Genomic DNA, 23,516 nt, shown 5'->3' on the forward strand with positions numbered 1-23,516 from the left:
TCAAAGATGTGCCCGCCCACCTTGTATGAACTTCATCCCATCTGAATTCTACTCTGTGACTAAGTTTTGTGTTTGGTTTGTGAAAGATGTACTCAAGTGAAAACACAGAGAGAGGAAAAAAAACGACCAAAGCTCACATGTGCTCGGTCAAAAACGAACTACGACCTTTGTGGGCTCACAGTTCTGGTCATGCACGTCTTCCAAAAGGTTCCCCTTCAAATGACTTTAACCCCCTTCTCTCTTGTCTCACTTAATTTCTCTCTCTCTTTCTCTACCCCCACAACCCCTTCCTTGGACTCTGAGTGTCTAACTCTCAAGTTTTCTTGGCTTCCAGGAAAAAACATATTTTCAGAAAAAAATAGCTGGTTTAAAGCCATAATGGAACATGGGCATTGGGGCATAGTGGCCAAAGAGAGATGGTCTGGATCTGAACGCACTTCTGGATTTAGGCAAAAGAGCCCCCCAAAAAAAGATCGTTTTTTTCTTTTCTTTTTTTACAATTCCATAGGAATGAAAACCAGCAATATACAATGAAACTTTTTACCAGTTTGAAATCAAGAGCATGAAAAGTTCAACAGGAGACTCAACTGCAATAGATTTGCTGTATATGGCAACATCTGACCTGCAATAATAGCTACTAAATGTCTGAAATGATGAATGTTTGTTTTTTATTTAACAACTCCGGGGGTGCCTCCCTCTCAGTATCAAAAGACACAAGCTCTCAATATACCCTCTCCAGTAACCTGATGCTCCATCACACCTGTGCATATTTTTACAACTATTCTTGAATTGAGAGGAGATCTGGTATTCTGGAATATTATTCAATAAAACATAATATATTTGTATTGTAAGTGGGTCTGTTTTTCTTTTTATTTGTCATTAACACTGTTGGGGTAATTCGCTATACGAACATCTTTAAACATCTTTTTGCATCGTTGTTTTTGTTTTGGCCTTCCTGATACGTCATCATGCCTTTACATGATGTCACATCCCATTACGTCACATCCTATTGCGTCGCACCCTGTCCGTCTTATAAATGCTCTCCCAGTTTCGTCTCGCTTGCTCTCTTTCCTTGCTGGCCCTCCTCGGCCGACACCCCACGATGCCCCTGCTGTCTACAAGATTAAACTAACTTATTCTGTTCAACACCTGGCTTCCTGCTGATTTCAACATCCCACTTCCAACACCCTGAGAAGCCATGAACCAAGAACGAACGATCACTTTTAACCCATTAAACACCACACCGGGCCTCCACACCACAAACACATTCTTACATAAGCACACATCACACAAACACACACTAAACACACAATCTTGTCTTTCCATTTTGCATTCACGTTTTTGTGTCATCCCATGTTTGGCATATTCCTGTTACCAAAAATGTACAGTTGTACATTCTAAATTGTAGAGCCGCTATCACAACGATCAACAGTCAATTCAAACTAAAGTGTTTCAAGTCTACCTGAATTTGGACATAGACATGAGCCGTCTTGTTGACTAATGACTGCAATGTGCGTCAACTCTGACATAAGGTGGCAGAAAAAAAACTCTATTGGTTTGTTAAATTGTTTCTAAATTGAGCAAACCCACAACTCTGATGAGCAAGCCACAGAGTATGTATATGGATGGATGGATGGATGGATGGATGGATGGATGGATGGATGGATGGATGGATGGATGGATGGATGGATGGATGGATGGATGGATGGATGGATGGATGGAAAGCACCAGGATTAATTCAGATTGTATTCGATGGATGAATTGATGCAATTACAACTAGTTTACAGCCCGACAGTCGATTAGACAATAAAATGTCAGAATGACTACCATGCTAAATGGATAGATCATGTAACACGGATTAGAGTAATTAATTTACAACTCATATTCATAATCAAGATGAGCAGCATCAAACCTGGTTTCAAAACACATTCGCCCTTTCAGATGTACCTAGGTCAGAGTTCTAAAAAAATAATCATGATAAATACAAAAAATAATAATAATCACAAAAACAACTTGACAGTTAATCGCTCACGACAGAGCAATTTCAAATCTGACAGTGGTTCTCCAGGAAGAACATAAGATACAATTCTCAGTTAATATGTTTAACGCATAGCAGTCTGAGCTCAAACACAATACAGCTATTCTTAAGGATTAAAGAGGTTGGCCAAATGTAGCTCTCAAATTCACATTTCAATAGATGTGAGGAAGAATACAATTTTGGGTGGTACATGTATTTTATATTTAATTTTTTAACTGATGCTGAGCATCCTGTTTTAGATTCAGATTTAACTTGGTCATTGGTCCAACTGTTTTGTTACATTTATAACTCCAACACATACAACAGTAGTCAAAAGTATTTTTTCTACTTCAGTTCGGGATATAATCTCTACGACAAAGATTCGTTAAAAACGAGTCATCCACTCCAGTCATATTTGAGAGATGGAACGTTTGTGCCAGGAAATGCCGGACACCTCCGGACAAGTTGCGTCCATAATTTGTAAAATCATTTTGAATGACTTCTACTAAGTGCATTTCACAAAGGTTCCTCCGCATATAGCTATATTTTACGTTTCAAGCCTCGCACTGAATATTCATGAAGTCTTGTTTTCGAGTTGATGACGATACCCGAAGTGACGTCACATTCGGAACGTGTCACCTTCGAGACCGAGAAAGCAACACACAATGAATTGTGGGTACTTTTTTCCATCTGAAAACACCGTGTTCATCGCGAAATTAGAAGGAAAACTACATAAATAATGCGATGGTGAATCGTTGTGTGTCGCAGCCAATTGCGGTAACACGCATAAAGAAGGTGTAAGTTTGCACAAATTCCCAGCGGACAAATCAGCCCATTTCATATACTGGACGAATCGCCACTTGTGCGCCATCTTGTGCATTTTCTGGCCGCTACATCGGAGTCCAGATCTTTACCGGTTTCATCACTTGCAGATGGCTCGAATTGATACGGAAGGACTTCTTTAATTGATTGCAAACATTTATGCTTTCCTCTTCTGAACTATTTGAATTGTATTAAAAACTGGATGAGTAACAAGAAAGCATCTTCTCCAAATCTGAAATATCTGAAGCCATTGTTTTGATTCTGGAGCAAGGCAGTGTGTGCCCTGTAGTGACATCACAAACATGGTGGCGGGACTTTCTGAATCTCCCTAGTTTCGAGCTCATTTGTGGCAGATTTTGGACACTTTAAGTCATTTTTATTGGTGTTTTGCATTTGACTAAAAATATCAGCCTGCGTGTTTTGGGTATTTTAGATCCTATAAACGTTTTTCTGGTGTCAGTTTTAGAAAACAAAAAAATTGTGTTGGTTATCCTTTAAATTATATGTCAAATATGGTGAACCACTTCATGAAAAACTCAATATTCAGCACACATTCTCTTAACATTATTAATTGCCACTAATCAGAACCGCAGCAGCATGCAAACCGTAGATCAAGAAAAGACCAGTCATTTCGAACAGCAAACAATCCAACTGAGCCACTTGGTATTGGTTTCAGTTGTTTCTCTTCAAGTGAGTAATTCTGTTCGTCATCATATTTGCGACAGTTGACAAAGTAAATTGGAACCTCCCCTTTGCAGTGTGACTCAGAGAGCCAGTGGGAGACAGTGGGGTAAGTCTCGTCAGTATCAATGTAGACATAATAGGCCAAAATTCCAGTGCCTTTTTGTCTGTGTTGTGCTTATCTTTGAAATAAAGATATTCTGAATGACACAAATTTGCTGAAGAAAACAATGTAGATTACAGAAAAAAATGTCAAATTGGGTCCTTGATTAATTTTTGGTTCAAGTCAAGTCATTTTTTAATATTTCAAGAAAACAAGAAAAAATACACGTTTTAAAATAACTGTTTGGCATTTTTTGGGATTAACATTGTGATATAGACTTCAATAAGAATGGTAAACACGTAAGCGTCAGGGCATTTTATGAATAAAAAAATAAAAAAATGATTTCTACAAAATGCGTTTTTGTTTTGAACTATAAATATTAAAACCGTTTTAATATTTATAGTTCGTTTTAATAAAACGCCAAAAAGAAATTCTGCACGTTTGTCTTGTCGCGAATATGGCAAGATTTTTCCGGAAATGCCTACGTCATGAAACTGAAGACGTGCAAGGCCCCACCCACCCGCAACAGAAACTGCGTAAAAACTCTCTCCCGTCGTCCCCTCCCCATTAAAGGTGCGGCAAAGCAACAGGTGCGCAAGGTGACATCGTCGGCTAAACCAATACGAGTATTGAAATTTTATTTACACTTTTAAGAACTTGAACACATTGTTTTCGACATAATTTAAAATAAAACAGGAACAGTGTTTTAGTCTTTTAGCTTTCTATTTAGACGAGGTGTGGGATTTTGAACAAGTGCACATCGCCTCCCCCATTTTTGAAGTCAGATCGTCGTCGAAGAGGAAGAAGAGAAAATGGCCAACTCCGGTTTGCAGATGTTAGGATTTGTCCTGGCGCTTCTGGGCTTAATTGGCTTGATAGTGGGCACAATTTTGCCCCAATGGAAAATGTCGGCTTATGTCGGGGACAACATCATCACAGCAGTGGCTATGTACGAAGGCCTTTGGATGTCTTGTGCCTTCCAAAGCACAGGCCAGATACAATGCAAAGTCTACGACTCCATCCTCCAGCTCAACAGTAAGTCATGTAACTCGTTATTGAGAGTTATAACGCCGATGTTGATACTAAGACACATTAAAAAAAAAAACGAAATACTCTTCCATTTGATGAGACATTTTTGTCTTGGCGAAACTCTATTAATATCGACCTAAATGTGATCATACGAGTAACTGAAAGCAATATAAGCAAATGAACCACACCTGTACTGGGGAAGCCTCCAACCGAATCATTAAACCACCGTTACACCAGCCCCGTTTTTGCCACTGTAAATAGCACTCTAGTTCCTGTTGCTTGTCCGAACCGGTTTAGTCACTTATTGACTCAGCTCCCCGTCGAAAGAATAAGAATGTCGTTTTAAAAAGAAAATGCCTCTTCCCTTCACCTATACTAATTGCCGTACTTCACAGGGTTCACGCATACTGTGTAGCGTATGCGATACAGCTTGTCTTGCACGCTCAAAATCACACTCATGCATGATGTTTTAAAAAGGTTGCCAAATTATCTGTTTGGGGGGGAGACTTTGCTGTAGCAGTCACTTCGGGGAAGTGGTTATGTACATCTGTACAGTCGGAAATGGGGCCAAATTGGTCAGCTATTTCTATTTCTTGCCCTTGTAGCATTGGAGGGTCTTGTCTTAGTTTCAGAAATTTCCCGTCTTTACAAATATGTGCACCCGCCTTTGATAAACATCGGTCGAATAAAGTTCTGCTCAGCAATCAAGTGGCGAGCAAATGATGTTAAATAATGCCGAGTCAGGGAGGTAAAGGCAATAATACTGCATGCATAAATGCACAGACAGGGTCTTTGTTGGCGTACAGAGGTCACAAGCCTATAGCCAGTATGTGAAATTCGATGTCCTCTGTGATGCAACCTGAAACCTGGTCAGACCTGTTTGAGTTGATCATGCACACCTTAGCCCCCCCCCCCCCCCCTCCTTACCTATATTGGTTGGCGGGAGGAAGCAACTGAAGTCCAATTGTTTGCATGAATACCTTAGCTGCAACTGGAACAGGAAAAAAATTCAAATTCACAAATTAGGAAAGGTTTTTATGGGCTTTGACAATCATTTTTGCAACATACCTTGTATATCCTTTTCACTCAGGTGCCCTCCAGGCAACACGCGCACTCATGATTGTGAGCATTATCGTAACTTTGGCCGGCCTGGGCACAGCCTGCATGGGAATGAAGTGCACCAACTGTGGTGGAGATGATAAAACGCGCAAGTCTCGCATTGCCATGACAGGTGGCATTATCTTATTGATTGGAGGTAAGGGGTTATACATGCATGCATATACACACATACAAAACATTGTTGACTCCATTCTTTGGTTACCCACAGCTTTGTGTGCCATTATTGCCTGCTCTTGGTATGCTCACGATATCATCCAAGCTTTCTACAACCCTTTCACTCCAGTCAATACCAAGTGAGTACATGACAATTCAGAAGAATTGTATATTGGTTTTATGTGTTTAAATCTAATCGTCACATACTCTGCTTACCCTTCATGACGAGTTTGTCTTCTTTTTGAAGGTATGAGTTTGGGTCGGCTGTCTTCATTGCTTGGGCTGGAGCCTTCTTGGTTGTAATTGGGGGCGGCATGCTAGCAGCCTCTTGCCCAAGAGGCAAACCCACACCAAAGTATCCCATTTCCAGGCCTCCGAGCAGCACCAAGGAATATGTTTGAGCAAGACGAGAATCAAAGATAATGACTTTAGGATCCCTTTACAAGCATCATAATTAATCTCAGAAATAGTACAAAAAAAATCCATATTTTCATAACTTCAGGGCAATGTCCAAATGTTACTGTAACATTTTAACCAACACGTTAGTTATTAGCGACTGAAGAGACTACATCAACAATGAGTGTCTGAATGCATGGACATCTTGGATTTGTATAATCTTAACACTTGGGCACACCATTTTTACATGAAGGCCAAATTGTTTCATCCAATTCAGCATGCTTAAAACTAGATGCCGTGTTACGCTGTGTGCAGTTGGACTGGCGCTTTTTAATGTAGGTGTTAGACTCCGGTTAGAGAGTAATGAGGACACATTGAGCGGCAAATATTCCAAACGTTTCACAACTGCCAGACTGCTTTCAAGTCAATTATCCAGTCCCTGAAAAGCACATATTTCCTTTGTTTGGGCCTTTTATTTATATGAACAAGAACAATGATTCACGACCACACTGGCACTTTAATCAAGTGCCAGTGTGGTTATTAATTTCCAATGTTGATTTTTCTAAAGCAAGATTGCCAATCTTATTTGCTCAGTCACAACAGCACATTTGTGTAGCTGTTCAGTGAGAAAATTACTGTGTATGTTCATGGCTTTTCAGTTGTATTCCTGTTTTTAGTTATGGATGTTGCACTCCTTTTTAATGCCTTTTTTATTAATGTTTGTGTTGTATATAAAGTAAAAATAACAAAATCAATTGTCTCTTCACTGTTACTTGACAAAGGATTATACCTTGCTCACAACTGACATGAGCTGTATGTAAAACTAAATGTTGTCGCACCGTGATATTTTAGTAAAATGCACATTTCACTCTTCATTAGCCACAAAACATGGATAGTTTGGTGCTTATTTTTTCTACTAATTTCATGACTAGCAGTCACGATGTGTTTTGGGGTGTCAGTACTGTACCTCACTTTCCAGTAAATACAGTCAGAAGACTGCATCACATAGACAGCAAGTCGATAGATGGGTTTTTACTGCCACCTTGTGATTCAATAAACTTAGAAGAGCTGTGCATTGGAGTGTGCATAAACTGGACGAAATATGCTAAGAGTAATGTTTCGCCAGATGACTGTATTTGAAGTTGAATATATTTAATGACTCTTCTTACTGCTATTCTGCACAACAATCAAGAATGCCTGGTGGCTCAGGGAACTTTGCCTTGTCATTCATCATTATTCACAACAGAACGTTAAGGGCAAAAAGGTCTACCAATGATAGTATCACCAATTAGAATATAGTGTAGAGTTTTGCTGCAGCTATTGCATCCATTTTTAACATCCACAGACATGCATTTTATTAGTCTCAAATCAGGAGTTGACAGAAAATAATTTGCCAGCCAACTTTATTGAGAATCTTGAATGGCCTCACTTCAACTGCTTTTGTGCATACCTTTCAAACAACGAAAAATGCATGAGATACATGTACAAGGCAACATAGCGTTTTGAAGTTTTTCCTTTGAGAATGACAGTATGTTGCAAAAGGGCAAGAAAGAAACAGACGATTTAAAGCTACAATTCCATAATCAAAAAATACTACAAAAATCCTATTTCTAAAACAAGCACAACTCTTCTGTGAGCCAACTTCAGGGTAGACTCCCTTTGACATTGCTTCAGGCGTCATTCGACAGGATGCATATTTAGATTTCTGGACAGTTACAAGCCTGTGGCTGATGACATACCAATTCCAGTATGACTGTGCAAAAGGTGGGAATTACAATATGTTACCTTGATAATTGACTTAATGGTAGAGAACAAGTATGGGGCACTAAGGGATTTTGAGTACGATTAAAAAAAAAAAAAAAATTCCAACAAATAAAAATGTTTTTTTTATTTATTTTGGGTCCACAACACTTTGCCTCCAATTCCAGAGCTCGGCTGCCACCTGAGGATGGACACAAAATAACCAAAACATTAACCAAGCCCACTTACATGCCGTTTTAACAATTGTTAACATGCCAACGACTCATACCTGAGCATCAGCACCTCTGAAAGTATTCTTCACAAAGTTCTCAAATCTGCCCTGTATTTTGGGCAGCACCACTCCCTAAAAAAGAGCTAAAATGACTCACAATATAAAGACATTGGTGGAAATAACTAAACACCAGAATAACATCACTGACCTTCTTAACTGCTTCAGCCAGCTTTGCTTTGATTTCAGGAAGTGGCAGAGTTTCCTTGGGGGTTGTTGGGGATTTTGGCGATTTCTTCCCCTTCTGTTTTGGGGTCTTCACCTTTACAGAGCGATTGAGGACAATTAGGTGGCAAATTGAGCTTTACTGTAAATTTTCTAGCCATGTTGGATTTGGTTGAACAAAGGAGTACACAATTCGAATGTGAAGTGGCAAATCTCCGCTTTTTAAGATCCCTTGAGAAGAACTAAAGACAAAACACCAGTTACCTTATTTGGGGTGGGAGTATTGGCTTTTGAGCTCTTGCCATTTTGAGTGGATTTTGATTTGGGCTTTGCCTGTTGAATGCAGAGTGTCGTTAGACAACATCACGTCAAACCATGTTCAAATTGTATAAATGTTCACCTTAACAGGGGTTTCTTCCTCCTCATTGCTAAGAAAAAAAGAAAAAAAAAGTCTGCATGAAATTACAGTGCAGATTATTTCAATACCCGCAACTCCACTCAAAGAGCGAGTTGGGCGTGCAATGTAAATGTTATGAATACGTACTCGTCATCATCGTCTTCATCCATAGGAACGTCCACCTTAATTTTTTTCTGCACGGATTGTTAAATGTGAACGAGAGCAAATTTCATTCTAGCATTAAAGCGCAGGAAAAAAAAAAATCAATTGTATACCCAGTGTCTGAAACACATGAAAAAAAGTTTGCGGACACCAGGGCAGACAACAAAGTTGCCTTCCCCATTTTTCACAACTTGAAACACAATAAGACGACTAATCGAAAAAAAACATTGTTTACGAATTATAAAGGGTTTTCATAAATTAGGGAAGTACCCATCACAAATGCTTCCGTGCTAAATTTATGGTGAACATCCCTTGTTGAAGATTTTGCTCCAGTTGTCGTTTGTCATCGTGGTGCACAATGCAATGTTTGCGTTGCGTTGTCTACTAAAGGCCACGTGGACTCCTTTTTCTAACCGCCTTTCAAAACTCTCAAGTACCGTGACATTAAAGTGTACTTGAAAGTTTTGAAAGGCGCAGAGAAAGACGAGTACACGCGGCTTGTAGCGGTTTCCTTGAAGCTTTTGCTTTATTGAATAAAACAAATGTTTGACTCGGGGGAAAAAAATCTTGAAGAAGTAGTCGGCCACCCAGGCAGACGTTTCGAAAGTTGTATGCCCGACGTAAAAGTCGTACGCCCTGGGCCTCCAGGCAGGCGTTATTTCAAACACTGGTATACCACACGGTGAATATCAAGCCAGCCCAGTCCACACAATAGAAGTGCATAGCATAGTCGTTAATAATATCATAAACTAACCTGAGACTTGGAAGCGGGAGATGCGGCAGGTCTTTTCTTGGAAACTCTAACATCTACTTCTTCTTCCTCACTATCATCATCGTCATCATCATCATCGTCGTCATCACGCAACCGATAGTCTTCCATTACTTCAGAGGGAATTCAAGAAATAACGTGGTTGTGGCATTTGATGAAACACTACAATTTTTGGGAACATGGGCAAACACACCCACCAACAACATGGTTCCCACTGATATGGATGGGACCAGCGCCGCACTTCAGACGGAAAATGGCAGGGGGTGAAACGAGGAAACCTCCAAGGGACACCTGGGGAAAATGCCACAATCACAAAATAGCCAAACAAGAAAGAAATGTAATGTTTGCTATAAAATTAAGTTCCAAGTCTAGCGTAGAAACTCACACTTGGTAAGGTGGAGGGCTTCAGAGAAACCAATGTTGCTGTCACCTTCTGACCATCACTGTCTTTTCCTTCCACTTCCACAAGATGAAGCTCATCTTTTGTTTCTGGGTCAGTACAGGCCTGCACAGATCAAAATTCAGCTCAGATTTGAACTGTAATTCAGCCTTTAACATAACACAACATAACTCTGAGAAAACCCACAGTTATGTTGTAAGCAAATGCATCAATGATTACCATGCGCAGATCCAGTTGATGCTGAAAGTCATCATCTCCAGGACAGAACTTCACTTCCTTTCCAGATTCAAGCACGCAGCCTGATGAAGCAAAGGTCATATGCATCAAGCCACACAGAACCCATTTCAACATTTAAAGAGAAATAAATGCTGGTTCAGTAATGCTGCGATTCTTGCTGGACATGTTACTAACAGTCATTATCAAGATACAGGATTTTATTTTTGCAAACAGTTTGCTATTGACCAGTTTAGAGTTGGTCAAAAAAAGCGACCATGCAAAACAAGGAAGTTCGATGCGCACCTCTCTTACCGTTGATTGTATTCTTTGGATGAGAAACAATGACTAGGCAAGTACTTAAATTGCAAAGGATGCATTTTTGTTTTTTTGTGTGAAGATCTCCGACTGTAAAATCCATGGTACTTTTCTATGGGCTTCGTTCATAAAAAAAAACATCGCTCGAATACGTGGGGGCTCCACGTGGCCGACGTGATATTTCCACACGGCCTGGTCCTAACCTTGACGGATAAGGGAACATTCCGTCCAAAATGAATGTGGGCAAGTTAAAGATCTTTAGTCAGTAAGCATACTTATACATTTCGAAAAAAATATATAACTGCAAGACTAGAATTAATACGCGACACTGCCAAAAGTCTTTGTGTTAAATACATCGAGCACTGCAAAACGTAGAAAGACAGCATCGACGTCGTCGGTTATTGCATTTTAACATCAGATGGGGTAGAAGAGATAGATGTACTATGAAATGCTGAACATCAAAGTATAAGACAAGTTGAATGGAGTGGAGGCACCGTAGTGCACACGTGAGAGCCGGCGTTGAGGCTGCTAGCCTGCTAATTAGCCTGGCTATCACAATGTAAAACAACCAGTTTAACATAATCATCACAAACGCAAAAATACAGAGCGAATTGTCGTGATCAAGAAGGAGCTAAATACAATTCTTGGGAAGACATGTTTTAATATGAATACTTCTCATGGAAATAGGGGAGACGCCATGCTGCACGGCTAAACACGTGTTTAGCAGCACTAAACACGTGTTTAGCAGCACTAAACCAGTGCGCCACACATACACTCGCCAATTAGGATGAAACGTGTAACCTCAACATATTATATCAAGATATACACTGCTCTCAGAATCAGAATACCTTTATTCGTCCCACAATGGGGAAATTTGCAGTCCACAGCAGCAATTGAAAAGGGTTGGGGTGGGGTGAAAGGATAGAAAACAAGATATTCTAAGCATAACACAATAAAAATGTCAACTGTATACTGTGCAAATGTAAATGTGCAAAACCGTTCCATAAGAGAAAAAACTGTACATAGTGCAGAATCAAGAAATGCATTTGATATATTGCAACAACCCATATTTACAAGTGTCCAGTTTTTTTTCACATGTAATCATTGAGAATTGTGAAGCCTGACAGCAGTCGGTAGGACTCTGTAGGAAATCAGAGTCTTTCATTATACACTGATCCGTAGAAAATCTATCAATTTCCCTTTATGCGTACATTGAATTCACGATGCACGAAGAACACACAAATTCTTCCCATTCACATAAGTGAAAGTGACTTACCATAAATAAACATTTGTGGTGGTACTGGTTCATCATCTACACCGTTCATTTTGGAAATTTAGGAGCCAGCAACGATGCAACTGAAAGAAATTTACTGGTAGAAAAAAATGAACGACCTGAGGCCTCTGACCGAGTGAGCTAACTAACGTGTAACTCCACCTCCTTACTCACTTTCTTCTTCTTCTAGTCTTTGCGGCTGTTTGCTGGCTGAATCGGCTCATTGCCGCCACCAACGGATCTGTATTAATTACTGCTATGGTTTCATTCGTCCAGCTTGTTTAGATTCTCAACACTTCTTTAATTTTGACAGGATAAATCGGAAGTAAACAAAGACAGTTTTGAATGCATTGTGCTTAAAAGTGCATTCATAAAACAGATGATTGAAATGCATCATAAATACACGCACAACATCAACGCTAAACTGGAACACATTTGTGAAAGAATCTAATGTCGTGGTATTTTTAAACATTTCATTAGGAATCACTACTGAAAAGTGGGGCGTGCATTATTTTGGGCCAATTAATGATCCTATGTTGACGCAAATAACCCATGATGATTAATTTAGTGTGTCCATCCATTCCATTTTCCGTCCCGATTTATTTTGTCACTGGTCACTGAGTCGCAACAGCACATCCGTGTCGCTGTTCAGTGAGAAAATTACTGTGTTCGTGGCTTTTCAGTTTTTAGTCATGGGTGTGGCACTCCTGTTTTTAAATGCCTTTTTTTAAATTAATGGTTGTGTTGTACATGAAGTGAAAATAAAATCAATTGTCTCTTCATTGTTACTTGACACAGGGTTATATTGTAGCCGTTGAGGAATGAGCACACACGATGAATATGTCGAGACGTGTTTATTCCAACGGCTAACAAGTGGATCTGAACTGAACAGCAAAAGCAGTGTAATATATGCAACATGAACCGCCCCCTCCTCTGCACCTGCTGGGTGAGATGCCTGGTCCTAGTGCCCGCCACACAGCCCCCCCCCAGAACACCCAGAAGGAAGGTCAAGGTGAAAATTTTGCAGGGGGCTTAACCAGCCTGCCCCAACGACTACACAGTCCGTCATTTGGTGGTGAAGGTGATTCGGGCGAGACCTCAGTGGGGGAACGACACTCAACCCTGGCATGCCGCGGTGAGGCTGGAGGTTTCGGAGGGCGTCCGCGACGTGGGGCCTGGGCCGGCGAAACGTCCTCGCCTGCAACTAAATGAGCGGGTTTGAGCCTGTCTATTGAAATGCCGTCCCTCCGCCCACCCATATCGAGCACAAAACTCTTTTCACCGTGTTCGAGCACTCTAAACGGGCCGTCGTACGGCGGTCGGAGGGGAGAGCGGTGGGCATCGTGACGCACAAAGACGAAACGGGCTGACCTAAGAGCAGACGGAACAAATATTTTGGGGACGCAGTGGTGAATTGGTGCTGGAGTCAGGAGCTCTGCTGGCAAAAGGGGGAATGAATGTGCACCCGAAGCTTCAGGCAGAAATTCACCAGGAACGCGGAGTGGTTGACCGAGCACTAACTCTGCGGGGGCGGCGTTAAGGTCTTCTTTAGGGGCCGAACGTAACCCGAGCAGGACCCACGGAAGCTGGTCGACCCAGTTACCGTCCGACAGGGCGGCCCGTAGCGCGGCTTTCAGTGACCGGTGGAAGCGTTCGCACATCCCGTTTGCCTGCGGGTGGTAGGCCATAGTGCGGTGTACCTGCACACCCAAGGACTGCGCCATGGAGAGCTCGGACACAAACTGGGGGCCTCTGTCCGAAGTGATATCGGATGGCGTGCCGAAACGTGCGACCCAGGACGACAGAAATGCGCGGGCAATATCTGCCGAGGTTGTGGAGGACAGGGGGACTGCTTCCGGCCACCTAGTGGTTCGATCGACCATGGTGAGGAGATGTGTGCAACCCTGCAAAGGAGGGAGGGGCCCGACCAGATCCACATGGACGTGGTCAAATCTCCTGTCCGGAATTGGAAAAGTTTCCAGGTTTGCTCGGGTGTGCCTGTGGACTTTGTTGCGCTGACATGCCACGCATGCAGCTGCCCACTTCCTGACGTCCTTTCATAACCCAGGCCAGACAAACTTGGCCCCAAGTAGTTTGACTGACGCCCGGACGCCAGGGTGTGAGAGGGAATGAATGGAATCAAAAATTCGCCGACGCCACTCCTGCGGAACCACGGGACGAATGCGACCCGTAGACACATCGCAGAGGAGAGCGGGACCCCCTTCACACAGTGCCACCTTCTCAAGTTTCAGGGCTATGCCTGCTGCCTTGAGTTCGTGGATGTCCGGATCCTCAGATTGGGCGGTGGCCATCTCTGAAAAATCCACCCCGAGCTGGACTGGACACACAATCGCGCGTGACAAGCAATCGGCCACAGGGTTACATTTGCCGGCCACGTGCTGAATGTCTGTTGTGAATTCAGAAATGGCTGCCAAATGCCGTTGCTGTCGGGCCGACCACGGTTCAGTCACCTTTGACATGGCGAATGTGAGTGGTTTGTGATCCACATATGCGGTAAACCGGCGCCCCTCAAGGAGGAAACGAAAATGGCGCGTTGCAAGATAGAGTGCTAACAACTCTCTGTCGAAAACACTGTACTTGCGTTCGTTATCTTGCAGCTTCCGACTGAAAAATGCAAGGGGCTGCCACTCGTTCTCTACAAGCTGCTCAACCACCGCCCCTACGGCAACATCAGACGCGTCGGTAGTCAAAGCCACCTGTGCGGTTGAGATTGGGTGGACCAGAAGAGTTGCACCCGCAAGAGCTTCCTTGGCCCGTTGGAAGGATTGTTCTCGTTGCGGTGCCCACTCGACGGGGTCGTTAGCCTTCTTTTTTCTCAAGGCGCCGTAGAGGGGTTGTAGGAGTTCGGCTGCGTAAGGAAGAAACCGGTTGTAAAAATTGATCATGCCCAAAAACTCCTGCAGAGCCTTAACTGTGGCCGGGCGGGGGAAATCCAGTACTGCCTGCACTTTGGCAGGTAAGGGGATGGCGCCCTGTGGAAAAATGCGGTGCCCCAAGAAATCGATCTTGGACAGACCAAATTGTCAGTTCACCGGTCGTAATGATAAGGCCGTGCGAATCAAGACGCTTGAAAACCTTAGTTAAGTGCGACAGGTGTTCCTCCGGTGAAGGGCTGGCCACAAGGATGTCGTCTAGATAGACAAATACAAAATCAAGACCTCGCAAGACTGAGTCCATCAGTCTTTGGAAGGTCTGTGCCGCCCCCTTCAGGCCAAAAGGCATGCAGATAAATTCAAAGAGGCCAAAGGGGGTAATCACCGCTGTTTTGGGCACATCCTCTGCCCGTACCGGCACCTGGTGATAACCGCGAACTAGATCTACTTTTGAAAAGATCACAGCGCCGGCCAAACGTGCGGAAAAATCTTGAATGTGCGGGATGGGGTAACGGTCATGTGTGGTTATGTTATTCAGCCGACGAAAATCACCGCACGGCCGCCAAGAACCGTCAGTTTTGGGCACCATGTGTAATGGTGAGGCCCACGGGCTGTTGGAACGCCTCACGATGCCCAAGCGCTCCATCGTCGCGAACTCCCCTTTCGCCATTGCCAATTTTGCCTCGTCGAGGCGACGAGCACGGGCAAAAACTGGCGGGCCAACCGTGGGAATGAAATGCTCTACCCCGTGTTTAGTATCGGCATTGGAAAAGGCGGGTGTGGTTAACGACGGATAATCGGTCAGCAGGCATTCATAAACGTTACCCGATGTTAAATAATTTGCATGCGTTGACGCCCCGAGCCCTCCGGCCTCACACGGAAAAGTGGCGAAAGAGATGGCGTCAATCAAACGATGGTTGGCAATGTCCACAAGAAGTCCGTGAGCACATAATAAATCGGCGCCAATTATGGGAACTGTGGTCGCGGCAACAATAAAGTTCCACTTGAATTCCCGTCCGTGGAAACGCACAGTCACCGACCTGGAACCGAAGTTAGCGATGGGCGAGCCGTTAGCTGCGCACAAGGCAGGCCCGCATCCACCTGCCATCTTGTCCGCAGCGGTGGGCATCAGCAGGCTTACTTGTGCCCCGCTGTCCACAAGGAAACGTCTTCCTGACAAGGAGTCCGTGACGAAAAGCAGCTCGCTTTCGTTGCTGGCGCCCACGGCTGCTACTGGTTGTCGGGCGTTGAAGATTCCTGTCGTCTCGTGGGAGCAGGGAGGTGCGCAGCGTCGAGCCTTGGCGCCAAACCACTGATGGAAATAGCAGGTGGCTTTCCCGCGCCGCTTCTGCGATCCCACTGCGGCCACGACGGTCGGATCGATTTGCACGGCTAGCCGCCGTATCGCCAGAAGCACTCGATCTGCTTCTTCCGCCAAGCCACGATAGTCGCCGGTGGCTAGGCACGTCGAGTTAGTGAGCACGGCGCGCACTTCGGGTGGTAGCTGGCGAAGGAAAATGTGGGGGAAAAGGAATCCGCCATCATCCGAATTCAACAGCGACAGCATTTTGTCCATTAGATCCACTGCTGTTCCGTCGCTGAGTCCGGGAAGCGAAAGAAGTCTGTCTGCTCTCTCGGAGGCCGATAGCGTGAACCGCCGGAGCAGCAGTTGTTTGAGCGCGTCGTACTTCCCGCATCGTGGAGGCACGCGCAGAAGTTGCATCATGCGATGCGTTGTCGGTTGGTCGAGGGACGCCACGACCATGTAATATTTTGGGTCATCTGTCGTGACGCCTCGTAGGTGGAAAAGTGCTTCCACATGCTGGAACCACAAAGCCGGGTCGCGGTGCCAGAACTCGGGCAACTTCGCGGCGTAGGCGGCAGCTGCGAGTTTGGGCGCCGGTCGTGGCGACATGGCCGTAGAAGATACATCTTCGTCCGTTGCCATGAACATTTCCATCACGTCGGGGTCACCAGTGTAGCCGTTGAGGAATGAGCACACACGATGAATATGTAGAGACGTGTTTGTTCCAACGGCTAACAAGTGGATCTGAACTGAACAGCAAAAGCAGTGTAATATATGCAACATGAACCGCCCCCTCCTCTGCACCTGCTGGGTGAGATGCCTGGTCCTAGTGCCCGCCACAATATCTTTTTTACACAACGGATGTATGCAAAACTAAATGTTGTCATGCTGTGATATTTAAGTAAAATGAACATTTAACTCTTCAGTAACCATAAAACATGGACAGTTTGGTAACATCTCTTGTAATGTTTACTAATTTTCTGCAGTCGCGATATATTTAAGTATGGGGATGGTCTCTCATCTCATCTCATCTCATCTCATTTTCCGTACCACTTATTCCTCATTAGGGTCGCGGGGGTTGCTGGAGCCTATCTCAGCTGTCTTCGGGCACGAGGCGGGGGACACCCTGAATTGGTTGCCAGCCAATCGCAGGGCACACAAAGACATACAACAGTCACTCTCACACTCACACCTAGGGACAATTTGGAGTGGTCAATCTGCCTGCCATGCATGTTTTTGGAGTGTGGGAGGAAACCGGAGGACCCGGAGAAAACCCACGCGGGTCCGGGGAGAACATGCAAACTCCACACAGGGAGGCCGGACCGGGACGCGAACCGGCGACCTCTGCACTGTGAAGCCGGTCTGCTAACCACTCGACTACCGGGCCGCCCTATGGGGATGGTCAGTACCTCACTTTCCAGTAATTATGCAGTCAGAAGACTGCAGCATATCGGCAGCAACAGTCGATATATGGTATTTTATATACACATCCGTAAACATCCTGTTGTTTCATGTCTAGTTTAGTCCATACGGATGTATGTAGTCTATTAGATAACTTTGTGTAGCGTGTGTAACATTCATTTTCAGTCTAATACCTTCCATACCCAGTGACGTGCAGTCAGTGGAGGCAGTTCCTCACCTGTCATCATGGAAAGCTGTCATGGAAATATCAAATGAAAAAATAAATTAAACAGTTAGATGTATTTAGTGATTTGTACTTTAAAGTTCTTGTCCATTTAACTTCACCGTTTTAGAATTTTTTTCAAAATGGCTGAATTTACCGTTCAAATACTAAGTAGAGACGAGCAGTGACGTCATTGATGACGTCAGTGCCTCACCAGCCATGAACCTCACCGCACGTCACTGTCCATACCTCGTTGCTGATAGGCCCGGTCGATATGATAAAACCATGTGAAAGGGGCGGCCCTTTGCGCTTTTGGCTTTCCCACCTCGACTAGACATGTCCCTTTGTTGTTTACAAGAATAAAGTAGTTTTTTTGTTCACCACTTTGGTCCCCGCTGATGTTTCATCATAAAACTCCATAGAGCCAGAACCAGAGATACATAATTTTTTCCAACAATTACCAATTACAAGAGTGGTTTGCTGCAGCTATAGCATACAATCTCATCATCCAGACATGCATTTTTTTGTCTCTATTAAATCAGCAGAAGACAGAAATCCACAATTTGCCAGCCAACTTTATTGAGAATCTGTAATAGCCTCATTTCAACTGCCTTTGTGCATACCTTTCAAACTGTTGAAATGCAAGGTCCGAAAACGCTGTCAAATGACAAAAATGCAGAAGATACATGTACAAGTCAACACAATGTGTTGAAGTGTATTCCTTTGAGAGAATTAAATCATGTTGCAAAAGGGCAAGAAAGAAACAAAGACTACCTTAAGCTACAAATCATTTCTAAAATGACAACAAGTCATCAGTGAGCCAACATCAGGGTGGACTCCCTTTGACATTTTCAACTCCTTGGTATCACAGCTTCAGGCGTCATTCTACAGGATGCATATTTAGATTTCTGGACGGTTACAAGCCTGTCCCTGATGACTTAGCAATTCCAGTATGATTGTGCAAAAGGTGGGAATTACAATATGTTACATTGACAATCGACTTAATGGTTGAGAACAAGGGTGAGTCACAAAGGGGTTGTAGGTAGGATTAAAAAAGAAAAATCCAACACATAAAAAATGTTTTTATTTTGGGTCCACAACACTTTGCCTCCACTTCCAGAGCTCAGCAACCACCTGAAGATGGACACAAAATAACCAAAACATTAAGCAAGCCCACTTACATGCTGTATTAACAATTGTTAACATCCCAACAACTCATACCGTAGCATTAGCGCCTCTGAAAGAATTCTTCACAAAGTTCTCAAATCTGCCCTGTATTTTGGGCAGCATCACTCCCTAAAACAGAGCTAAAATGACTTACAATACCAAGATATTGGCTGGAGGTATCAAAAATTGAGCACACAAATAAACACCAGAATGACATCACTGACCTTCTTAACTGCTTCGGCCAACTTTGCTTTGATTTCAGGAAGTGGCAGAGTTTCCTTGGGGGTTGTTGGGGATTTTGGCGATTTCACCCCCTTCTGTTGTGGGGTCTTCACCTTTACAGAGCGATTGAGGACAATTAGGTGGCAAATTGACCTTTACTGTAAATGTGCTAGTTATGTTGGATTTGGCTGAATTTCAAAGGATTATACAATTCGAATGTGAAGTGGCAAATCTCTGCTTTTATGATCCTTGAGAAAAACAAAAGACGAAACACCAGTTACCTTCTTTGGGGTGGGAGTATTGGCTTTTGAGCTTTTGCCATTTTGAGTGGATTTTGATATGGGCTTTGCCTGTTGAATGCAGAGTCGTTGGTCCACTGTCACATCAGACCATGTTCAAATTGTGTAAATGTTCACCTTAACAGGGGTTTCTTCCTCCTCATCGCTAAGCAAAAAAAAGGGAAAAAAAAGCCTGCATGAAATTATGGTGCATATAAAAGATTATTTGAATGCCACCCAAAGTCTTATTTTCCCATTTTATGATGCAATTTAAACTCCACTCAAAGAGCGAGTCGGGAGTGCAATGTAAATGTTATGAATACATACTCGTCTTCATCATCATCTTCATCCATAGGAACGTCCACCTTAATTTTTTTCTGCACGGATTGTAAAATGTGAACTAGAGCAAGTTTCAAAGCGCAGAACATAAAAAACATTCCATTGTATACCACAGGGGGAATATCAAGCAAGCCCAGTCCACACAACAGAAGTGCATAGCATAGTCGTTAATGTCATCATAAATTAACCTGAGACTTGGAAGCAGGAGAGGCGGCAGGCCTCTTATTGGAAACTTTCACATCTTCTTCCTCCTCTTCCTCCTCACTATCATCTTCATACATGGAAACCTCTGAAACCAGAAAAGCCGAGAAATAGGCGGGGGTCCAGGGGCCGCAGGCCAAACAATTTTCAACACTACAGCTACTTAAAATGAGGCTAAAAAAAACCATACAAATGTTGATCAATGTCAAAGATATACTTGTGAAAGAATACACATCATGTTTGCTACTATTTTAAGACAACAAAAATATTTTACAATCACCAAATATTAAATAATCAATCTTGTTTGAAAAGAAGAATGACTTGTAAGACATTGTTCGTAACTTCAAATAAGCACATCGAATCTACATTCCTATGGGTTAACAAAAATAGATACCAACAAACTCAAATTTGAAAGACATCCACATTAACATTCAATACTGAACACATTAATGAACCATAAACATGTTGAATTTTCATATGTACATTAAGTTCACAGTACTATCTGTACTAAAAAGTTCGCATCATTTTCATCTTTTCCTGGCCGAAGTATAACTCTTGGAAATCCTTGGGAGTATTCCTTGTGAAACAACCGTAGTTTTCTTTTAGATTTCACACTGTTGTTTTTCTCCGGCAGAGGCCATTACATCACAATGATAAAAACAATACTAACTCTTGACTCTATCTTCCAGAAATGACCCGTAGCACGTGCAATTCATCGAAGGAAGCTAAAAGCTGGCACTGTGCTGATCACCGTTTTACATTTAAAAAACGTAATTTTCATTAATGAACTGTAACCCAGAATTGGATAATGAAAACCGTACTCATTACGGCAAAACCGGAGTAGTTGGCAGGTATGCATCATTGGCATCACGCAACCGATAGTGATCCATTACTGAAGCTGGAATTGAGAAGAGTTCAGCAAATAACGTGGTTGCGGTATTTGATGAAACACTGCAATATTTTGGAACATGCGAAAACACTCACCAACTAGATGCTGCCCACCGATATGGATGGGACCAGCGCCGCACTTCAGACGGAAAACTGCAGGGGGTGAAATGAGGAAACCCCCAAGGGCCACCTGAGAAAAATGCCACAATCAGAAAATAGTCAAACAAGAAATAAATTTAATGTTGTGTTTTATATAAAATTAACTTCAAAGTCCAGCGTAGAAACTTACACTTGGTAAGGTGGAGGGCTTCAGAGAAACCAATGTTGCTGTCACCTTCTGACCATCACCGTCTTTTCCTTCCACTTCCACAAGATGAAGTTCATCTTTTGTTGCTGGGTCAGTACAGGCCTTCACAGATCAAAATTCAGCTCAGTTTCGAACTTTAATTCAGCGTTTATGTATGAGAAAACCGGCAATTATGTGATAAGCAAATGCATGCATGGTTACCATCCGCAGATCCAATTGATGCTCAAAGCCATCATCTTCAGGACAGAATGTCACTTCCTTTCCAGATTCAAGCACACAACCTGATGAAGCAAAGGTCATACGGATCAAGCCACACAGAACCCATTTCAACATTTAAAGAGAAATAAATGCTGGTTTAGTATATCAGTGATTCTCATTGGACAGGTTACTATCAGTCATCATAAAGATACAGGATTTTATGTTTGCAAACAGGTTGAAATTGACTAGTTTAAAGAGTGATGAAAAAGCGAGCATGCAACACAAGCAAGCATGTTCGGTTCTCACCATTCTTCCAATTTATTGTCTCTTTTGGATAGAAAATGATGAGTAAATAAGTACGTCATTTGCAACAGAAGACTTGTCGTTTTTGTGTGTGAATATCTTCGACTGTAAAATCCATTATACTTTTCTCTGGGCTTAGTTCCTTTAATAAAAAACGCCTCGCGTGAACACGTGGGGGCTTCACGTTACCAACGTGTATATTTCCACATGGCCTGGCCATAACCTTGAAACATCCCATCCAAAATGAAGATCTTTAATCAGTAGGAATACTTATAAATTACGTATAAACTATAACCGCAAGAAGACGACAACTAATACGCGACACTAAGAGCAGTCTTTATGTTGAATACATAGAGCACTGCGAACGTAGAAAGACATCATCGACTCGTCACCGGGTTGTTGCATGTTGACATCAGATGGGGCAGAATAGAAATATGTACAACGAAAATACGAAACACCAAAGTATAAGGAAATTCGTGTTGGGTGGTGGGGCACCGTAGTGCACACGTGATGGCCGACGTTGAGTTTTTATACCTGCTAACTAGCCTGGCTAGCACAATCTAAAAGGACCAGCTTGACAAATCGACACAAAAGCAATAATACAGGCCAAAATGTCATAATCAAGAAGGAGCGAAATACAAGTCATGAGAAGATAGGTTTTAATATGAATACTTATCATGGAAATTGGGGAGACGCCAATCTTGTGCGGCTAAACATTTGTGTAGCAGCACGAAACGAGTGCGCCACACATACACACTCTCCAATTTGAATGAAACGTATTACCTCAACAACATGTTATTATATCAAGATAAACACCGATCCCTTTATACATTCAATGTCACCCACGACTGCACGAAGAGCACACACGACATTCTTCCCATTCACATCAATAAAAGTGACTCACCATAAATAAACGATTGCGGTGGTGCTGTTTCATCATCGACACCGTTCATTTTGGAAATTTAGGAGACTGTAGCGATGCAACTGCACGGAATGTAAAAGTAAAAAAGGGATTGACCGGAGAGTCCCTGGGTTTCTGCACGAGTGTGCTAACTGATGTGTAACCCCACCTCCTCCTCGCTCACTTTCTTCTTCTTTTGGTGTTTGCGGCTGTTTGCGGACAAAATCGACTCCTTACCGCCACCAACGGATCTATATTAATTACTGCTATGTCTGTGTAAACTCGTCGTACAGGAGTGTCGATGAAAAGGTTTCTTCAGCCGTCATCTGTACTTCTTTGAAGGTGACGGACGTTTCGCTTCTTATCCAAGAAACATCGTCAGCAAACTAAAGTCTTACTGGTAGTTTAGGCCCTATATATATATATATATATATATATATATATATATATTGCCGTATTAATGAAGACGAGACGCGTGGATGTGTCTTTTTATTTCTTTTATTTCTGCAACACAGTATGGCAGAAGGGATGGGTGAAGTCGCATGGGTTTCGTCTTGTGATTAACCTGAATCTCCTCGAGATTGTTCTCGAAACTATGGGCGGGACATAGTGCCACACTGTGCGCCGTTGCGTCACTTCCTTCATAATTTAATAATCTAAGCGCACAACTCCGTTACATATATATATATATATATATATATATATATATATATATATATATATATATATATATATATATATATATATATATATATATATATATATATATATATATATATATATATATATATATATATATATATCCCTACTGACTCTGCTATGATAGGTCATAGGTCCCTGCT

General features: G+C 42.7%; 4 protein-coding genes across 5 annotated transcripts in view; 1 reads left to right on the forward strand and 3 right to left on the reverse strand.

Moving 5' to 3' along the window:
• Nucleotides 1-5,770, reverse strand: part of nlgn2b (neuroligin 2b) — a 151,632-nt gene extending 145,862 nt beyond the window's left edge. Inside the window, exons 1-2 of the mRNA XM_089017108.1 lie at nt 5,721-5,770; nt 5,580-5,643 (exon numbers count right to left, since the gene is read on the reverse strand). The gene's annotated coding sequence lies outside the window, so the exon portion shown is untranslated. The remainder of the gene's footprint in view (nt 1-5,579; nt 5,644-5,720) is intronic.
• LOC148886283 (claudin-7-B-like) lies at nt 4,175-7,075 on the forward strand. 2 transcript variants are annotated; one of them, XM_089017115.1, is made up of 4 exons: nt 4,176-4,658; nt 5,743-5,907; nt 5,980-6,064; nt 6,172-7,075. In XM_089017115.1, exons 1-4 carry the CDS (start codon nt 4,436-4,438, stop codon nt 6,323-6,325), a joined length of 627 nt encoding a protein of 208 aa, XP_088873241.1. In that variant the 5' UTR covers nt 4,176-4,435; the 3' UTR covers nt 6,326-7,075. The 2 variants fall into 2 exon arrangements, with proteins under 2 accessions (XP_088873240.1, XP_088873241.1); XM_089017114.1 differs by having other exon boundaries at nt 4,175-4,658; nt 5,743-6,064.
• A 631-nt stretch (nt 7,076-7,706) lies between these two features.
• Nucleotides 7,707-12,209, reverse strand: LOC148886284 (nucleophosmin-like). Its single transcript, XM_089017110.1, has 11 exons — nt 12,050-12,209; nt 10,462-10,541; nt 10,228-10,347; nt 10,040-10,133; nt 9,828-9,955; nt 9,059-9,105; nt 8,915-8,942; nt 8,779-8,847; nt 8,501-8,611; nt 8,350-8,424; nt 7,707-8,262 (listed from the first exon to the last, which is right to left on the reverse strand). The coding sequence occupies exons 1-11, from the start codon at nt 12,096-12,098 to the stop codon at nt 8,212-8,214; spliced, it is 852 nt and encodes a 283-aa protein (XP_088873236.1). The 5' UTR covers nt 12,099-12,209; the 3' UTR covers nt 7,707-8,211.
• Nucleotides 12,210-18,427: 6,218 nt separating this feature from the next.
• Nucleotides 18,428-22,856, reverse strand: npm1a (nucleophosmin 1a). Its single transcript, XM_089017659.1, has 11 exons — nt 22,678-22,856; nt 21,474-21,553; nt 21,255-21,374; nt 21,062-21,155; nt 20,065-20,165; nt 19,865-19,914; nt 19,676-19,703; nt 19,541-19,609; nt 19,262-19,372; nt 19,092-19,166; nt 18,428-19,004 (listed from the first exon to the last, which is right to left on the reverse strand). The coding sequence occupies exons 1-11, from the start codon at nt 22,724-22,726 to the stop codon at nt 18,954-18,956; spliced, it is 828 nt and encodes a 275-aa protein (XP_088873785.1). The 5' UTR covers nt 22,727-22,856; the 3' UTR covers nt 18,428-18,953.
• Nucleotides 22,857-23,516: the final 660 nt, after the last annotated feature.

This window comes from Hippocampus bargibanti, linkage group LG16, assembly GCF_051943395.1.
Source record: "Hippocampus bargibanti isolate YZ-2025 linkage group LG16, ASM5194339v1, whole genome shotgun sequence".
Classification (NCBI taxonomy): domain Eukaryota; kingdom Metazoa; phylum Chordata; class Actinopteri; order Syngnathiformes; family Syngnathidae; genus Hippocampus; species Hippocampus bargibanti.

Excerpts from the sequence above, each read along its gene's own strand:
- LOC148886283 (XM_089017114.1), top strand. The coding sequence starts at position 4,436 with ATGGCCAACTCCGGTTTGCAGATGTTAGGATTTGTCCTGGCGCTTCTG. Across the intron at positions 4,659-5,742 it reads CTCCATCCTCCAGCTCAACA|GTGCCCTCCAGGCAACACGC; the intron begins GTAAGTCATGTA and ends CTTTTCACTCAG. Across the intron at positions 6,065-6,171 it reads TTCACTCCAGTCAATACCAA|GTATGAGTTTGGGTCGGCTG; the intron begins GTGAGTACATGA and ends TTCTTTTTGAAG.
- LOC148886284 (XM_089017110.1), bottom strand. The coding sequence starts at position 12,098 with ATGAACGGTGTAGATGATGAACCAGTACCACCACAAATGTTTATTTAT. Across the intron at positions 8,943-9,058 it reads GATGAAGACGATGATGACGA|CAATGAGGAGGAAGAAACCC; the intron begins GTACGTATTCAT and ends TTTTTTTCTTAG. Across the intron at positions 8,848-8,914 it reads AGGAAGAAACCCCTGTTAAG|GCAAAGCCCAAATCAAAATC; the intron begins GTGAACATTTAT and ends TGCATTCAACAG.
- npm1a (XM_089017659.1), bottom strand. The coding sequence starts at position 22,726 with ATGAACGGTGTCGATGATGAAACAGCACCACCGCAATCGTTTATTTAT. Across the intron at positions 21,554-22,677 it reads ACCGCAATCGTTTATTTATG|GTTGTGTGCTTGAATCTGGA; the intron begins GTGAGTCACTTT and ends TTGCTTCATCAG. Across the intron at positions 19,704-19,864 it reads GAAGATGATGATGAAGACGA|CGATGAGGAGGAAGAAACCC; the intron begins GTATGTATTCAT and ends TTTTTTGCTTAG.